The 19,885-nt window shown below is 39.6% G+C and overlaps 2 protein-coding genes across 2 annotated transcripts in view; both read left to right on the top strand.

The window, feature by feature from the left end:
- LOC136862627 (luciferin sulfotransferase) overlaps positions 1-16,278 on the top strand; it is a 33,376-nt gene extending 17,098 nt beyond the window's left edge. Inside the window, exons 3-6 of the mRNA XM_067138895.2 lie at positions 5,570-5,669; positions 10,830-10,986; positions 13,534-13,657; positions 16,142-16,278. Coding sequence (XP_066994996.2) covers positions 5,570-5,669; positions 10,830-10,986; positions 13,534-13,657; positions 16,142-16,278 — 518 coding nt within the window. The remainder of the gene's footprint in view (positions 1-5,569; positions 5,670-10,829; positions 10,987-13,533; positions 13,658-16,141) is intronic.
- The window catches only part of LOC136880955 (luciferin sulfotransferase), a 331,501-nt gene extending 313,240 nt beyond the window's left edge, over positions 1-18,261 (top strand). The window contains exon 7 of the mRNA XM_068225602.1: positions 17,800-18,261. Within this exon, the coding sequence (XP_068081703.1) occupies positions 17,800-18,093 (294 nt within the window). The 3' untranslated portion in view covers positions 18,094-18,261. The remainder of the gene's footprint in view (positions 1-17,799) is intronic.
- The last annotated feature ends 1,624 nt before the right edge of the window (positions 18,262-19,885 follow it).

The following is a 19,885-nucleotide window of genomic DNA, read 5'->3' as shown; positions in this document are numbered from 1 at the left end:
GTATCTGTTCGAACGATCTCAAAGATCCGAAAGGAAGGACTTTCTGCTGGTGAGTCTTCACTGTGTACTCCAGGTAAAAAGAGGCCTAGATCAGAGGAACATAAGTTTCATTGTGATGAATTTGATAGGGGAGTCATAAGAGACGTCATAAACGACTTCTATGTAAAGCTGAGAATAGTTCCAACAGCACCGAAGCTGCTGAAGGCAATTCAAGCGAAAATTAACTTTCCCTGGAAGGTGCACACACTAAGAAAGTTGTTACGTGATATGGGTTTCAAGTGGAAGAGATGCGCCAGTAACAGGAAAATACTGATTGAGCGCCCAAACATTGTTTATTGGCGAAGTAACTATTTAAGACGCATGAGAATTTACCGTTCTCAGAACAGGAACATCATTTATATTGATGAATCATGGGTTGACAATAACCTGACATTTAATAAGTGTTGGCAGAGTGACAGTGTTCAGGGCATAACAACCAACAGAAGCTCTTCAAATAGGCTTATACTTGTCCATGCTGGTTCTAAGAGTGGGTTTATTGATGGAGGAAAGTTGATTTTTAGAGCAGGAAAGGCCACAGGAGATTACCGTGGCCAAATGAATGGAGTAAATTTTCATAAGTGGGTGAGTGAAAAACTTCTTCCTAATCTTCCCTCTGAAAGCGTTATAGTAATTGTCAATGCATCTTATCACAGTACTGAAGTAAACAAAGTACCTTCTCTGTATGCTGTTAAAAGTGATATGGTGAAATGGTTAAAAGAGAATAAAGTGAATTTTTCTGAAGAAATGAAGAAATGTCAGCTGTTTGAACTGATCCAGAAGTTCAAAGATCCTGAAAAAAAAAATACCGGTTCGATGAATTACTGAGATTTCATGGGCACACGGTTTTACGCTTACCTCCTTACATGTGCGAATTCAATGCTATCGAACTGGCCTGGGCCGAAATCAAAAGAACTCTACGAGAACAGAACATTTCGGGTGACATCTCGTTAACGAAGCTGCAGAAAGTGACGGCGAATGCTATCGCATCTGTGACACCCGCTGACTGGGAGGGATTCGACCAACACGTCATCAACCTCGAAAACAAGTTCTGGGAAAAGGATGGGTTAATGGAAGATGCAGTTGACGCTTAGGTGATATGGAATCCAGTGACGATGATGATGGAGAGTGTGGTGATTCTTCTTCGGATTCTGACCTAGCTCAACCGCTTGCAGTGAGCGATGATGCAATTGCTTAACCGGAATCCTGTTACTCACTCTCGTTTTTAATTCCTCCATATCTGTTCAAAATCCTAAGATTACTGTGTCCCCATGCAGGCTACATTTTCATTTTTTCCTGAGTAACTTACTGTATTTTATGCCATTTATTCAGTCTCAAACTGTTCATTCAATTAACTTCATCTTTCATGTTTTCGCATAGTCTTCAAAGCATTTTACTGAGCACCATATTGATAACTACCATACTGTAATAATTTGCAATTATTTCTTTGAAGATTTGTGATAGAAAGTGCAAACTTTATTATTTTATTATTCTCAAAGTGTTTTTGTCGTAGGCTTAATGCATTGTTAAGTGATATTTACGAACTATGTTATTGTGCTGAGACAGATATCACAACCCCTAGACATACATTATTACATGTAATTCAGAATTAATTTATTTGATACGTTAGATGTAGAAGCTTGGAGATTTTTCCATAGTGGATACTTTTTACATATAAATGTGCAGCATTTGGAAGCTATGTTCTAATTACGGACTAGCATGATGTATTAAGAAGACGAACCATGTTTTACCACGTACTTTTATCTTTTTTATGCACAATATGTTCAAATGTTTGTGGGAAACGTTCTAGTCTTTGGTTTATTAGTGTAGGGTTCATTATTATCGTATGCTTGTTTATGAGATATGTATATATAATATATATTATGCATTATTGTATGTATTGTTGAAATCTGAGGTGTGTATATATTATATATAATATAACAGGAAACAGCTGGTTGATTTCAAGTCAGTGGAAAGGTGTACAACCCAGGTGCAGTTCCCTAAACTTTTAGTCGTTTTCAGATGGTTAGGTAAGCCCGATTAATGTGAGCACAACACGGCCTGAAGTACACATGCTGGGAGGAAAGAAAGAATTATCACTCTTTATTAAAATAAAAGGGATCGATTTTGGTGAAATTTTCGGACATTTATTGTTATTATTATTATTATTATTATTATTATTATTATTATTATTATTATTATTATTATTATTATTATTTACAAATAGAGGATTGTGGCGGTGATTAGCAAATTCACAGAGGCCTGCAGAATGAACGATGACAGGCATAACAGTCTCTAATGAAGATGCATGTATGTTATTATTACAGTATTATTAATCACACATCAAGAGAAGTTTCGAAGTTTCAAAATAGGTACAGCTACAACACTGTCGAGGTCTCTTTGCGGTCACTCACAATCCTGTAACTTATTTCACCTGCAAAAAGTCTTATCTGTAATTCCAGTTCCAGTTCTTTAGTCATTCTTAAAAAAATAGTTTTGTAGTAAAGAAAGTCACTCAGTTGCAATCCAAATCAAGTGCCGACTCCAGTAAATAGGAAAAAGAAGGCCAAGGAGGAGGAGGAGAAGAATAAGACTTTAAAATACAACGTAAATCAAAATACTGGAACTCGACATGTCTGTCTAAATAATTTTTCACCATACATTTGGTAACCAGGCGAGTTGGCCGTGCAGTTAGGGGCGCGCAGCTGTGAGCTTACATCTGGGTGATAGTGGGTTCGAATCCCACCGTCAGCAGATCTGAAGATGGTTTTCCGTGGTTTCCCATTTCTTCACCGGAGAAATACTGGGGCTGTACCTTATTTAAGGCCACGACCGCTTCCTTCCAACTCCTAGGCCTTTCCTATCCCATCGTCGCCATAAGACCAATCCGTGTCGGTGCCACATAAAGCAAATAGTAAAAAAAGAAAGAAGTTTGGTATGCTTTATCATTACTAAGATTAATTCGAAGCAGTGGCGCCCGCATCAAAATACATTCCCTAGCGCATGAACTAATAGCACTTTCAACTTGAGATTTTATATAATATATTATATTAAGTTTATAAACTTTGAACCTTTCTCTCCAACTCTGTCGCTGGAAGTTTTCGAGGTAATAATGCGTGTTTTCATAGCATGCTGAAATAACGCTTGCAAAAGATTTAGCCAGATATATTGCAGAATTTTGCTTTTATTAATGCTGTGATTTGGTATGCGTGACCAATATAAATTGTGGCAAAGCAGTATATGGATCAACTAAGTGAAAAAATCGACAGATTCTTCCATATTCATCTGAGTGTTCACATATCTGATTAGATCAGGCACGACATTGAACACTGCAAAGTGTGAGTCAATGTTTTCGTGTAGCAGATACGAGCAGATAAGAGCCGATCTGTCTGGGCAGAACAGGAAGTTCGTGCTTGCAGCCACATTCCTCATTCTTGCATTCTTCTCATCTCGCCACAATACCCTCTAAGAGGCCCGCTGTACCCCTTCAGGGTACGGAACGAGAACTTTTGTAGATACTTAGTCAAGTTAGTGGTCGTTGTCAGAAAGGACTGAAGTATTCGACATGTTTTCATTGACAATTTCAAGAATTGCATTTGAATAGAGGCCTAAAACAAGACACAAAAAACAAACATTGTATAAAATAGCACATCAACTAAGACGCACTGTAACCTATAAGTTACATCATTAGAAGATAAGCTGCTGTTCGTTATGCTTTGCTTATTCCTAAAAAAATATTCATGAATTACATATGTGTGAACTAGATTAATTACTATTCTTTTTAGAATACTAGAACTATCATTATTATTGGAAAAGTGTACTTACTCTCACTACGATTCGACTTCCCCCTGTAACCAGTGGAATCCATTTTATAAACATTCATTGTGACCAAGTATGGCGAGATACGTTTCTGAAAGTCGGCGTAGCCGGTGCTGCACTCTCTGAGATGGTTTTGGAATTTTTTTTTTTTTTTTTTTGCTATTTGTTTTACGTCGCACCGACACAGATAGGTCTTTTGGCGACGATGGGATAGGAAAGGCCTAGGAAGTGGAAGGAAGCGGCCGTGGCCTTAATTAAGGTACAGCCCCGGCATTTGCCTGGTGTGAAAATGGGAAACCACGGAAAACCATCTTCAGGGCTGCCGACAGTGGGGCTCGAACCCACTATCTCCCGATTACTGGATACTGGCCGCACTTAAGCGACTGCAGCTATCGAGCTCGGTACTTTGGAATTATTAGTAGCGTGCTACATTGCTTGGCGACCGAGAGAAAAAATGGTAACCTATGTAAACTACAGGTTACACAGGGCCCGAGAAGGCTAGAGAAGAAATCTCAGATAATTCGAGTAGGTGAAGCATTATCTGATTCCTAGTTTCCGCTAGGTAGTATTATTGAACCTTATACTTTATTACAGTGAAGAAATAGAATCACAGATAAGGACTGTTTGCAAATAATGTTTTTCTGTAGAGAGTAATAAATAAGGCACGGGATTGTGAGCGACTACTAAAAGATCCCAACGAAGTTGTGAGATGTACAGCTGACAAAGGTGTGATGGTAAGGGGGTAGTAGGTTATAAGTTATATCAAAAGTAAAAGTTCTCTCATTTTCAGTTACTGTGTTGATAGGACGGAAGTTCTTCCTGGAGATCACTGTTAAATACCTAGGTGTTATAACTTTCGTGCCAGGGAGTAAGAGTGTCATGTTATATCGAGACCTCATAGTACAGGTCACTGATTTCATTTTCAACAGTTAGCACAAGAAAAGGATTATTACGGTAATAATTTTATTAATTTTTATTTAATTAGTTTACCATCTTGGTTTGGTTTCTCCCCCGGACTCAAGCGAGGGATCCCACCTCTACCGCCTCAAGAACAGTGTTGGAGTGCGTGAGATTCCTGGTTGGGGATACAACTAGGACCAGTACATTTTTCCAGGCGGCCTCACCTGCTATGCTGATCGGCGGCCTTGTGGGGAATGGGAAGGTTGGAAGTGTTAGGCAACAAAGAGGGAATGAAGCGATCGTCGACTAAAGTTTGATACCTTTCCGCCATTTGTCTGGAAAAGAAGTGGGAAACCACAGTAAGCGAGTTCGAGGGTGGCTGAGGAGGTGGGAGTCGAAACCCGTCACCTCAGCTGACCTGCAGAGGCTGAGTGGACACCGTTCCAGGCCCCGTACAATTTTTCCAATTTCGTGGCTGAGCCAGGAATTGAACCCGGGCCTCCGGGGGTGGCAGCTAATCACAATAAACACTACACCACAGAGACACAGACTTATTAAAAAATGAAAACACAATTTTCTGAAATATGTTGATGGAGGCCTATTCATTTCACACCCTTTACAAATAATACTGTCTCAAACAAACTCATATCCTTAAATACAGCTACTTTAGACTTAAACAGCACGAAGTATATGAGAGATCTGTATTTAGTTAGTAAGTTTACACATTACAGCATAAGATAGCGCCAAGTGTATTCGTAAAATTTTTATTCCGTTTGTGAGTGATGTTCATAAACATTTGTATCCTCTGTTTCAGGAACTACATGGACACAGGAAATGGTCTGGTTATTGATGAACAATATGGACTTCAAAACAGCAATCCAAGAAAGACTTTCTCTCCGGTCTCCATTCATCGAGTAAGTTTGAATGAAAATGTTCAACTGATCACATATTGCTCGCAACTTGCATACATAATATAATCACAGTAATTTATTTGGAAGCTCTCCAGCCTCCCTTCAGAAAACTACCTTAATTGAACTAAGTTGATGAGGAAATTCGTGTTGTGTCAACACAAAGAGAGAAGCACTTTTTACTCAGACGAGTTCTACGACGTTGACACACAACAGCACGTCTCCTTTTTAGGACATGTAGTGACAGCGCGCTCGGGGATTTTATTTAAGACCATCTGTATACATTTCTTGCATATTTTATTTTAAAAATTAACTGTCCGGAAAGGAAGTAGACGTCAGCTTCTTGGAGAAAATGTTCGACATATCGGATAATGAAGTTACCAGCAAAAGAAAGAGAAGGGCCATGTAAAAATATAGAATTTCCTAGATCTCGCAAATAAAATACCATTAGAGTGTGAAGATAGTATAATTTGATCAAGGCGAGTCAGGTGGGAATGGCGTTTATAAAAGTAAGAAAGATCACAGTATGAAGTTGGAATTCAAGAGGACAAACTGGGGCAAATATTCATTTATAGGAAGGGGAGTTAGGGATTGGAATTACTTACCAAGGGAGAGGTTCAATAAATTTCCAATTTCTTTGAAATCATTTAGGAAAAGGCTAGGAAAGCAACAGATAGGGAATCTGCCACCTGGGCGACTGCCCTAAATGCAGATCAGTATTGATTGATTGATTGATTGATTGATTGATTGATTGATTGATTGATTGATTGATTGATTGATTGATTGATTGATTGATTGATTGAAGCCTGAAACAAGTAAGAAACAATGACAGGAGTAGGTTACATTTCCGAATTGAGAGACTCTGGTGTGGTAATTTACTGTGTACTGCAAATAATTCTCTGAGTCAGGGTAGAAATAAATACAATTTTGCAATAATAATAATAATAATAATAATAATAATAATAATAATAATAATAACTGTTACGAGGATCTCGTGGAACGTACAGGTGTAAGAAGGTTCTGGATTGAATGGGTGGACAGAGAAAAGATGATAGCATAATTTAAAACACTAAAATTTAAAATTTTATTTATTTCGTGTCGTTTTTCTGACTTTAAATTTGATAAATAATCTGAATGAACAATAACGAATAGAATTACGATTAGCTGATCAGCTTTGATAACAGGAAAGGCTTAAGTTAACTCAGGTACACAATAATTTACAAAGCGAGCTTGTAGCTACTACGTTACGCTATTTCAAAGAGCACTTTTGCTCCACTGAATTACACTCTAGGAAACTAAGCTCCAATATGTACAATAGTCCAACCTCTCCCAGGCACAATTTTCTTATCCAAAACCTAGATAAACCTTGAAAACAGAGTTCACTGTCATTTCAGCTCAACAGTCTATTACACACTCATCCATAAATGATGATTATTTAAACAGAGGCAATAAGTACCCATTCTAAATGGCCTTAGTGGTCAAAAGAAAAGGTTTAAGATATCGACCGTGATGAAAAATGCTAGGAGGTGAAACACTTTGACGCCTTTTGAAATGCACTTGAAAACACTTAACCTATATGGGCTTATGGACCGAAGTTATAGAGGAGTACAGAGGTGACTAGATGGTGACGAATATTAAGTTCCAAAATGAGAATTAAAATTAATTAAAATGAATGTTAAACTTCAGAAAATTACATAAGAAAGAATTTCGAAACTTCTCCTCAAGTCAGTTATCTGGAGCTATCACATATTTGAAAGATGTCTCCCATTACCAGACTGCTTACTATATTTCCACCTAACTAAATCCCTCCCTGCCACTTTATACATTTCAGCAGATGATCCATGTAAACTACGAACAGCAAAGGTGAAAACCTTGTCTAACCATTGTAAGTACCCGAATCCAAGAACTCATTATACCATCAATTCTCACTGCAGCCCAATTGTTAACTTAAATGCCTTACATTGATTTTAATAATCTACCCTTATAGTCCCCCAGTATGGCGAACACCTTTTCCCTCGGTATCCTGTCATATGCTTTCTCTAGATCCACGAAACATAAACACAGTTGTCTATTCTTCTCGTAACATTTTTCAGTTACCTGGTATATACTGAAAATGTGATCCTGACAGCCCCTGTGTGGTCTGAAACCACACTGGTTTTCATCCAACTCCCTCTCAACCACTGATCGCACCCTCCCTTCCAAGGTGCCAGTGAATACTTTGACTGGTATACTAATCAGTGAGATACCTCGATAGTTGTTGCAATATGTTCTGTTTTCTTCCTTATAGATAAGTGCAATTACTGCTTTTGTCCAATCTGAAGGTACCTTGACAACACTCCATGGTAATCTTACTACTCTATGAAGCCATTTCAACCTGCCTTCCCACTACACTTCACCATAACATGTCTAATTTCATCCATTCCTGCTGCGTTATGGCAATGGAGTTTATTTGCCATCATTTCCATTTCCTAGAGCGTAATTTCACCATCATTTTCCTCTTCCCCATGAGTTTGGTTGTTCGCGACACCACCAGGAAGATTTACTTTTACGTCGAGAAGATTTTCAACAGAATCCCTCCACCTGTCCTATTATGAGTTCACCTGAATTACCCAAAACAATGTTTATTTCATACCCCCCCCCCCCAACTAAGATTCTTTATTACTGTCCAGAAAGGTTTCCCTGCTGCTTGACCTAGACTTTCAAGGTTATTATAAAAATATTCCCACGACGTCTTTATGGATTCAACAACTATTTATTTCGCTCTGTTTCTTTCATCTAAGTACAATTCCCAGTCTGCCTCCGCCTTTGCTTGGAGCCATTTCTGATACGCCTTCTCTTTACGTTTACAAGCTGCTCTCACTTCTCATTCCACCAAGATGTTCGCTTTTTCCCATCTTTACACACAGTCGTTCCTAGGCATTCCTTTGTTGTTTATACTACAGCATCCCTGTATGCCACCCATTCTCTTTCTATATACTGAACCTGCTTACTGTCCACTGTTCGAAACTTCTCACTAATCATATCCATGTATTTCTGTCTAATTTCCTAATCCTAGAAATTTTCTACCCTTATTCGTTTGCATGCAAATTTCACTTTCTCCATCCTAGGCCTAGAGATGATTAGTTCACTACAGATCACATAGTGTTCTGTATCAACGAAAAATTCTCGAAAAACCCGTACATTTCTAACAGACTTCCTGAATTCGAAGTCGTTTAAGATAAAATCCATTAAGAATCTGGTATCCCTTGCCTCCCATGTGTAGCGGTGAATATCCTTATGCTTGAAGAATGTATTGGTAACTGCTAAACCCATACTTGCGCCGAAATCCAGCAAACTCTTCCCTTTCTCATTAGCTTTCTTATCTTACCCACATTTACAAATCACCCTTTCGTATCCTTCAGCTCTATTTCCAACTCTCGCATTGAGATCGCCCATTAACACTATCCTATCCTTGCTGTTGACCCTGAATACAATGTCACTCAATGCTTCATAAAACTTGTCAACTTCATCCTCATCTACACCCTCACATGGTGAATACACCGACACAATTGTTGTCCTAATTCCTCTAACTGCCAAATCTACCCACATCATTCCCTCAGTTATGTACCTAACATAAACTATGTTGCGTGTGATAGTATTCTTGATAAACAGCCCTACTCCATACTCTGCCCTTCTCTTATTAACACCCGTCCTATCTCTTCCTCGTTATCTCCCCTTGCCCGAATATCACTTACTCCTAGCTCATCCAGATGCATCCTCTTTGCTGACTCAGCCAGTTTTACTTTCTCTCTTCCATATGCCCCATTTATATTGATAGCTCCGCATCGAATTCCACTTCGTTCGCCAAGTTGTTTCTAAGGAGTCCCTTGCCTGTCAAGTGGGAGTGGGACTCCGTTACTCCCATAGGTCCGAGGCTTGCTTAAAATGTTTTGAGCTCGGTAAATTCATGAAGCAGTATGCTACCCTACTTACACATAGCCCAAGTGAGGATCTCTCCTCTAACGGGTTAGGGACAAACGGTAGATCGCCTAGTCCTAGCCGCCTGAGCACAAGGAGGGCCATAACTCAAAATATGTCCGAGATGCCCACCCCCATTCCATAGCAACTATTATTTCGTCTCTCAAGATCACTTACTAGGCCACTTAGCCGTTGCCCATGGTTCACGAACTAGGACGTTACTAGAGTAATCCACACCATGAATATAATAATAATAATAATAATAATAATAATAATAATAATAATAATAATAATTGTTCGTTTTCCAACCTTTGTCCCGTTTCTCTGCGGGGTCGGGTATGAGGTGAAATGAGTCTGTCGTGGCGGATGACCGGGTGCCCTTCCTGACGTCAACCTCATAAGAGCAGTTAAATGAGATGAATTGTATGACGTGACATATGATAGTAGGAAATGAGTGAGTGGAACCCAGTGCCGGCACATAGCCTACTCCTGTCGAATATCACCAAGGCTTAAAGTATCCATCCGACCGACGAATCACCATTAACAGCGTCATATGCCCTCACTGCATATGAGCACTGCGGAGAGGTTTGCAATTTAATCCAGGCTTTTGGCACGCAATCTAGTGATTATAAATTTCAAATCACCACTTCCCCTACCTGGCGGTCGACATTCTGACAGTGAATTTTTTTCGACCAACAGGACTCGAACAGGCGGACCACGGTCTCAGACTATTTAGACTTCAACGCTTTAACGATTGTGGCCACTATGTTGGCAATGATAATAATAATAATAATAATAATAATAATAATAATAATAATAATAATAATAATAATAATAATAATAATAATTGGTATGGCTATTGTTCAGCCCTTATAGGCGAGTGGTATCTGCGTTGTTGTAATGGACGATTGTATTGTGTGTGAGTGCAGGGACGTAAGGGGCACTACAGACACTCAGTTTACGAGCCAACGGTTTTAACCACTTAAGATGAAAATCTCTCGGTGCTGCCGGAAATCGAACCCAGGCCCCGAGGTCTGACGGCAGATATTCTGACCAATCAGCAGTGGATAAGGACTATTCCGGAATACTTTACTTCTGTTAAGGAAAATTTCTAAAATTACTTTTCCAGAAAGAAGCCATAATTTAGTTTTGATATTTTGAGTGTCTGTTTTATCTCTTGTGTGATAGTCTCTGTCTTTCATTCTTCAGATATGTCAGTATTTCTAACCCCGAAGAAGACAAGGAGTTTGGTTTAAATTGTGTCGATACGATTAGTCTAGCAGAGAACAGTCCATCGCCTCGCTGCATCAAAAGTCATCTGCCAAAGGACTTGCTGCCAGACCAACTTTGGACTAAAAAGCCCAAGGTATGGTACTTTGTTAATTCACCGTATTATTCCTTATCCTCCACAAATTATTTATCTGATTTGTAGTTAATAAACACCACTGGACTGTAAGCCAGTCAAGATAACCATAAACACAAAACACAAGTTAAATTCATTAGCAACAAATAATGTTTATGGATTAAATTATTTCGACAAAACCTCATTGAAAGTCCAGAAAACAAGCATTCAATGCACATCTTAACTTTCTTTCCTTCAGCTACTGGAGTCAACTGGCTCTTTTGAGGTTTTGACCAGGTGTCTGAAATGCAGTATTAATTTTCAACAACTGTGCAGCACGCAATTAGCAGAGCATGATAACTCCCTAGAATGATAAAGAAAGACAATGGGCTAAGACTGTAATGCAATACCCGATTATTAATGGAATGTATGGATAAGTCAAAGTTATAAATTTCATAGTTGGTTCCGTATTAAATACAAATTTATGATCCACCTTCTCAATACTTTACACTCTCAGAGCTCCAAGGCATTTCCCTGTATTCTTTACTCCCTGGTTGCACTCAAACTGGCAAGCTTGTTCCACTTGCGCATGGTTCTTTTGGTTCCTATTGAATTTGGACTGTCTCATCAGAACACGGCAAGATTTCATTGTTCCACAAGATATGTCCAACAACTTTGTCAACATTGACCTTTCTCTGGCCTTTTTGGAAAAATTATTCCCTCTGCGCTTATGTTGAATTCTAGAACTTATCAGAAACATTGGATTTCGCTTACTTCAGACTTTATTCGATTTTTAAATGTGCAACATAAGACTAATTGTCAACCAGTGCCTTTCTTTTTATCTTATGATTAATTTTAACGAGACATTTACATAAGATTTTATTTGTCATTTCCTAACATAGCTTTGTCATACTCACTACATTTCATTTAATACCATTTTATGTATGCATATCTTTCCACCATTTTCCCATCCTTTTACTCCGTCTTTCATCTTCCACGTTACTCTGTTTTAGGAATATGATTTTTACATTGTACCTAGGCCAGGCTGATGATGGTCCTTATAGTACCGAAACTAGTACCTTGCAATATCATATTGCAATGTTTTTTAAACATTACATGATTGTAAAGTATTGAGTATTTGTATTTATTTTTACGTATGTATGGATAAATCTGCCATTAAACAACAGCAGCAGCAACACCCGCCCCTGATATATTTCTTAGTGAAGTGCTTTGTCCAAAATTATGAAATACATAATTATCATGTCATGAAAATCTGGTGATAACTAATAGTATTCTATTATTTATGAACATTTATTGCTGCTTTTAGCCTGCTGGAAGAAGCTACAAAGTTTAGCTTTCACTGATTTCCCTGTCTCACTTTTTAAGTTACGGATTCTGTTGACGTACACAGTAATAGCACTCAAGGCAGTGTCAGTACCTGTGAATGGTTTTACTCATAGAGGCACTAGTTCAGTAGCAGTATTTCCTGGCTCACGAACCTATCTACTGCCTTCAGTTAATTAACCCTTAATTAATTATTTAATGTTATTTGTTTTACGTCCCACTAACTACTCTTTTACGGTTTTCGGAGACGCCAAGGTGCCGGAATTTAGTCCCGCAGGAGTTCTTTTACGTGCCAGTAAATCTACCGACACGAGGCTGACGTATTTGAGCACCTTCAAATACCACCGGACTGAGCCAGGATCGAACCTGCCAAGTTGGGGTCAGAAGGCCAGCGCTTTAACCGTCTGAGCCACTCAGCCCGGCCTTCAGTTTATTGGGGTAACTCATAATGACGTAAAATTTTATGTAGGAGTGACTCATCCTTCCAGCTAATGAATTAATCAACAAAATGAACTTGTAAAAAAGGTGTGAATATATGATAATACCTATGTTAACAAGAATGTTAGAGTTTTATCTCTGGAAGAAATTCACTGTAGCATGTTTACTTGTTAGCAAGCAACCAAGTAAGCAAGCTTGCAATTTTTCATCTCTCTTGATATGTGCTCATAACCAGGGGACTTCGTATTTACAAGGAATCTGTACCACAGGTACATGGTTTATCACTTCAAGGAACTTAAATATATTGGCTGGGGTTCAAACCGCGACCACCTTGGCCAGAAGCCACTGCCTATGTCATTCGATTATGACGCTGCCCTCCACGCTGCTGATTTGTTTAGATGGCACGTTTGTTATAGAATGTTGGCAAGAATTCGGCAGAAGTAATTGTATATTTTGTTTGAGGCATCATTAACATAATAATAGGCTTGCAGGAACAACAGCAATGTTATTTGATGTATGTAATGAATTGTTGGAGGACCATAGGAGTAACATCAATGCAAGTACTCCTAGAAGATTGTCCGCAGAATCGAGGGTAATTCTGAACCACTTACACAAAATCTATAGACTACTTAGCGTACGTTTAAAAGGCAATAAAACTTACAGGAACTTATTTATAGGACTAGAAAAGCGAAACCAGTTCTAGACAGTTTCAATTATAACAATGATGTGATGAATCTACTGTTATCTTGACAGGAACTCATTTCATATCTTAATCCTTGTATTTTTCAGATCGTGTATGTCACGCGTGGGGCTAAGGATGTTCTAGTGTCCTATTACAACCATCACCGTCTTCTAAACGGTTACACCGGATCTCTACGTGACTTCGCAGAGGTTTTTATGTCAGAAAGTGTTGGTAAGCTCCTATTGATATAGAATACGCCTGTCGTATGTTCCTAGTACTGGCTCTATCGATAAAATTCCGTGTAAACCAGACTTTCTTCAATGACTTTAAAACTGCAGATGTTATCAAGAAAGAAAGAAAGAACCAAGAGTCGACTCAAGTAGCTTTCAACGCCAGGTGTCACTATAGTGAGCAGTGAGGGCATCCACCATGTTGTGGTAAAATCGGGACCGGGACGTATTGTAAAATGTGTATAACTCGGCACCGCTCCTTAATAACACGTACTGCGAGGTGCTGTGTTAATTTCGTGAACATTTCTGAAATCTTAATTTACAGAAGTTTTATGCTTAAAGTAAACGACATCTAGAAGAAAGAATGAATCAAAGAACAAGCACAATTTATCCGGGGCTGAGCGTAAGAGAGCCTATAGATAGAATCCTGCACGGATATACCAAACATTATCCGCATTCTCATCCGCATTTCCTCCGTCATCCTCATCAATGAATGGTTATCCCTGGATATTGCAACTATTTAACTATATTACGCCCGAGGTATTGAAATGGATAGATCTGTTAATATGATGCAGTAGGCCTGATACCTGGCAACAGCCACCCCACAGTGTTAGGTGTGTGAGGAATTTTCTCTTGTGAGAACTACCGAAATATTGAGCAATTCTCTTTCGGAACCTTTACCTCCTTCTTTCATTAACTGCGGCAAGGAACCAGTTAGGCCAGGGGCTTTATGGACTCAAGGCTCTTTGTACTGTATATAACCATTCTCCCATACTAATATCTAGGATCAATTCACCACAAGCAAAGTAACTGCATGAAATGTATAAAAGACTGACCTGGCGAGATACACCTGAGTATACCTGAGTGAATATCAATAAACATCATTATTTAGAAATGATCAGCAAGATTATCCGCACTGCCATACAGTTTGCATCTCCAAGACACTAACTTGGCGGATATCCGCATCCATACTTATAGAAAAGGTAAGAAATCCGAGGCGGCCAAGCACCGCGAGCCTCTATTGAGTATACTTGGGGACAAAACATGACAGCCTCGGTTCCTGGAAGCGAGCTGGAAGCCAGCAGTCTATCACACCCTGCACCCTGCTGGGTTAACGAGTTCTAAGTGGTCGTCGTTGGGTGTGGAGAGGTTGCCAAACCACTTTTTTCCACACTCCCTTCAGTCTTTATCCTTTTTTCTTGTCGAGTGCAGTGGACTATTTGGCAACCCCGGCTACAGTAGACGTAGTAAAGCTGCTTATAGACAGTGGGTTGACGCTGGAGAGTAATGATGTGAGGCGAGATCGTCATGTTTAGTTCACAAGTATACGTCTACTGACCCGGTCTACCCTACGGCAGTAGATACGCCTGTAGATACTCGAGAAGATGTAATCGAATAAATGCCACCCGAGAGGTCTGGTGCAGAACTTTCGAGTTGACGCCGTATAGGAGATCTGCACGTCCGTGGGTAAGGGGCACAGCCTAAGATGAAATCTAATTCTGAAGAAGTAACAAATACCCAGCCACCGAGCTATAGGAATTAACTAATGGAACTTAAAATGCCCAATCCAACCGAGAATCGAAGCCGGGACGCCTAGGACCAAACGCCGGCAGGCTAACCATTTAGCCATTGAGTTGAACATCGATTGCATGAGAACTGGAAATAGCGTGATTTGACTACATTCGCAAAAGTAGAGTTCTTTCTTTCTTTTTTTTTTTTTTTTGCTTTACGTCGCACCGACACAGATACGTCTTACGGGGACGATGGGACAGGAAAGGCCTAGGAATGGGAAGGAAGCGGCCGTGGCCTTCATTAAGGTACAGCTCCAGCATTTGCCTGGTGTGAAAATGGGAAACCACGAAAAATCATCTTAAGGGCTACCGACAGTATGATTCGAACCCACTATCTCCCGGATGCGAGCTCACAGCTGAGGGCCCCTAACCGTATGGCCAACTCGCCCGGTAAAGTAGAGTTAAAAAAGGAAATTATATTATACCTTCATTTTGAGCATCTACCTTATTTCGAACTTCCACACGACATATTCTGCACCCAAAGAACTTACAAAAGAAATACAAAATTATATGTTAGAAGATTCTAAGGTAAAGCATTTTTCAACATACTAGACAGAGAACAGTTTCCTTCACCAGTAAAAACCACAGTGTGACTTCCAGCTCCGTGTATAACTGATTAACATGCTGGAATTTTGTCCAAGTTTACCCGCGCTCAATACGCAGTTTCGTCGGAGATTTTAACCTTCATTGTTTGGCTGGCTCGGCGACTATCTCTCTCTCTCTCTCTCTCTGTGTGTGTGTGTGTGTGTGTGTGTGTGTGTGTGTGTGTGTCGTCTAGGTACGGCCCCATTCTTACGGATGCTCAGGTCACGATTTACTTGAAAGAACTCCGGAAAACAATACACCAGTGAAGAACTGACCAACTTTCTGTATACAAAGTCATAATGTTCTTTTTCTTTCAATATGCATTTCAGTGTACTGGGATCCGTTTTGGAAGCACATTTTGGACTTCTGGAAAATAAGGAATGAAGAAAATATTCTCGTCAACAGCTACGAGGAAATGAAGAAGGCAAGTCAAGTTATTCAAGTTATTATTCATCTACTGTTGTAGCCTAGTGCATTTGTGGCAGGCTCAAATAATATCACCAGAGTGCATACAGTGCAAGTGTGAAAGTTCACGACAGCAGGTTCAGTGAGTAGCAGTGAGCAGGTAGGATTTACGTAGACAGCAACATGGTTATGTCTGAGTGTAAATCTTAACACTCTGCAAAGGCTTTTATTCAGTATACGCAGACATACGATAACGATGTGAAAGAAAAAAAAAAAAACCAATAAGCTAACTGGACAAGAAGTTAGTAGCCACCCCTGGAGGAACCATTACCATTGTGTATTAAAGTTCCAATGCAACACGTTTATTAACTGATTTTCAATTAAAGTACAAACACATTACAATCCTTCGAATGGAGAAATTAACTTAACATAAAATATAATAGTCTTCATACTGAAATCCAGGGGCCCCCTGACCGAGGCGGTAAAGGCGTGCTCTGTTCTCCCGGAAGGACGTGGATTCGAATCCCCGTTAGGAAGTCGTAAAATTTAAGAAACAAAATTTCCACTTCCGGAGGTGCATATGGCCCTGAGGTTCACTCAGCCTACACCAAAAATGAGTACCAGGTTAATTCCTGGGGGCAAAGGCGGCCGGGCGTAGAGCTAACCACTCTACCCCATCACGTGCCGCGGTTAACAATGGTGGAAGCCTTTACCTTCCACTCCTCCAAGGGCCTTTATGGCCTGTATGGAAGTGTCTTTGTCTTTGTTTGTCATACTGAAATCCACATAAGCTTACTTTCACTGGCGCAATGTTAACAGAAGAACATAAAAATATCCACTTGAGTGTCCAATGGTTAAAGTACTTGTGTTCTGGATTTTTCGGCGACCTAAATTTGACATAACTTTTAGAGTCTCGAATTACTATCGTGTCTTATACACGTCGATGGCATCACGCATGAAACAAGTTGTCAGTGCCCCTGGAGGACCCAGTGCCTACTAGGCAACAGGACACATGCTGAACCTAGGTGACTGAAATCCTAATCGTTTCTGCAGAACATACTAGTGGATATGTCCTGTGAATATGAACTTCCTATCTCTAGTCTTTCAAGGTGTTCTGTTTTTTATGAACATGAGTGTACTTTACAGAAAGTTAGCGTACCCTACAGTAATATGTTAATTGTCCGGCTCCATGTCTAAATGGTTAGCGTGTTGACCTTTGGTAACAAGGCGCCGAGTTCCATTCCCGGCAGGGTCGCCAATTTTAACCATCATTTTAAATTTCGCTGGCACGGGGATTGGGTGTATGTGTCGTCTTCAACATTATTTCATCCTCATCAATACGCGCAGGTCACCTACGGGAGTCACATCAAAAAGGTCTGCACCTGGTGAGCCGAACATGTCCTCGGACACTCCCTGCACTAAAAGCCATACGCTATTTCATTTTCATAAGTTAATTTATTTTAAACAATAGAATTTTCTTAGTTTATATTCACGAACAATTAGTAGAATGGTTTACGTTTTTTTAAGTCAAAACCTTAGCAGCCAGTACTGTTATGTAATAAAGGTTTTCACGATATTCCAGAATCTACCTGGAACGATCAGAAGAACGGCTACATTTCTCGGCAAGGAGTTTAGTGAAGAGCAAATATTATCCTTGGCTGAACATCTGGACTTCAGGATTATGAAGGATAATCCTATGGTAAATTTTGGAGACAGAAAGAAAGTACTGAATGAGAAATTCTGCAATGATGCTTCATTCATGCGCCGAGGGGTGGTTGGATCAGGAAGACAGGAATTGAGTCCTGAGTTAGTTTCTCGGGTAGATAAGTGGAGCAAGGAACGAATACAGGGAAGTGGCTACCCTTTCGTAGGATGACCATGATGATGCTCCACAAACTGTTCGAGTCCCGTTGGTCAAAAGATGTTCACCATCAGAATGTTGGCCGGCAGGGTAGGGGAGGTGGTGGTATACAATTTCTAACCACTAGATGACATTTCATTTGTAATCAGCTAGCACATTGTAAATAAACGTATGTATAATACACTAACAACCGTTTTATTTCATTTAGATAGAAAAATGTTCCTTCCTTTTAAACATGTATTTCTTTATTTACCTTCCGAGGATCAGTCATAGAGTCTACCTCTTGATGCCAAGGTCGTGGGTTTGTATTATGATAAAATACTTGGGCGTTAATTGTAACTTGTGCGCCTCTGTGGTGTAGTGATTAGCGTGATTAGCTGCCACCCCCGGAGGCCCGGGTTCGATTCCCGGCTCTGCCACGAAATTTGAAAAGTGGTACGAGGGCTGGATCAGGGTCCACTCAGCCTCGGGAGGTCAACTGAGTAGAGGTGGGTTAAATTCCCACCTCAGCCATCCTGGAAGTGATTTTCAGTGGTTTCCCATTTTCACACCAGGCAAATGCTGGGGCTGTACCTTAATTAAGGCCACGGCCTCTTCCTTCCCACTCCCAGCCCTTCCCTGTCCCATCGTCGCCATAAGACCTATCTGTGTCGGCGCGACGTAAAGCAACTAGCAAAAAAAGAAGAAAAAAGCTTCCTTCTCTCTTCCTTGTCTATCCCTTAATACCTCACCCGCCCCCCCGGCAAGGCCCTTGTTCAGCATAGCAGGTGAGGCCACCTGGGCGAGGTACTCGTCATCCTCGCCAGTTGTATCCCCCGACCCAGAGTCTGAAGCTCCAGGACACTGCCCTTGAGGCGGTACGGGTGGGATCCCTCGCTGGGTCCGAGCGAAAAACCGACCCTGGAGGGTAAACAGATGAAGAAGAAGAAGAGGAGAAGAAGAAGAAGAAGAAGAAGTTAATTGTAAAACATAAAAAATGTACTTCGTCCACTATTAAGCATCAATTTTGACATTAAAGATTTTTTAATAGTGATATTAATTCTCGTACCATAGCTGAACTTGGCGATTTCCACTGAGATGAAATTTTATATAAATAAATAAATAAATAAATAAATAAATAAATAAATAAATAAATAAATAAATGACGATAGTGACAATAATAATAGTGACAATAATAATAATAATAATAATAATAATAATAATAATAATAATAATAATAATAATAATAATAATAATAATAATAATAATAATAATTTGCCCAAAATGCAGGTAAATGGGTGCCAAAATTTAGAATATGAATAACAATAGGAATAATAATAAGAAGAAAAAGAAGAATTTATGGTATTGCATAAAATATTCTTCTCAGGTAGTGCTAATAAAAGCTGCGTAACTATTTCTCTGTTAACTGCGCCTTACCTACTACTCCCTGCTAACGTTAAACATTATAGGAGAATAAATTTAATTAACCGTTTGATTCTAATATATATATCCAAATAGGAAACAAGATCTTATACAATTTTATAAATTTTCTGTAAGAAGGAGAACAACTCCACTCCAACATATCATTTACATCTCACCTTTTGAAATGAGGCAACTCACTCCAACAGATTACTTCCGTGACTGGATGTAAAGTGTCATGTCGTCATAGGTTCGACATCCCTGCGACTATATGTCTCCAAACTGACGCCGTACTATGCACTATGTGAGTGCACATATCATTATCCTCCCTCAAGTCTTACAAGCCCAATCACCGCTAATACGAAGTGCCATCCATCGTGATGCACTTGGTAATATTTTCCCACATAGC

The sequence above is a fragment of the Anabrus simplex genome, chromosome 1 (genome assembly GCF_040414725.1).
Source record: "Anabrus simplex isolate iqAnaSimp1 chromosome 1, ASM4041472v1, whole genome shotgun sequence".
NCBI lineage: Eukaryota > Metazoa > Arthropoda > Insecta > Orthoptera > Tettigoniidae > Anabrus > Anabrus simplex.
Note: the sequence above shows the minus strand (reverse complement) of the source record. Positions and strands in the feature narration are given on the sequence as shown.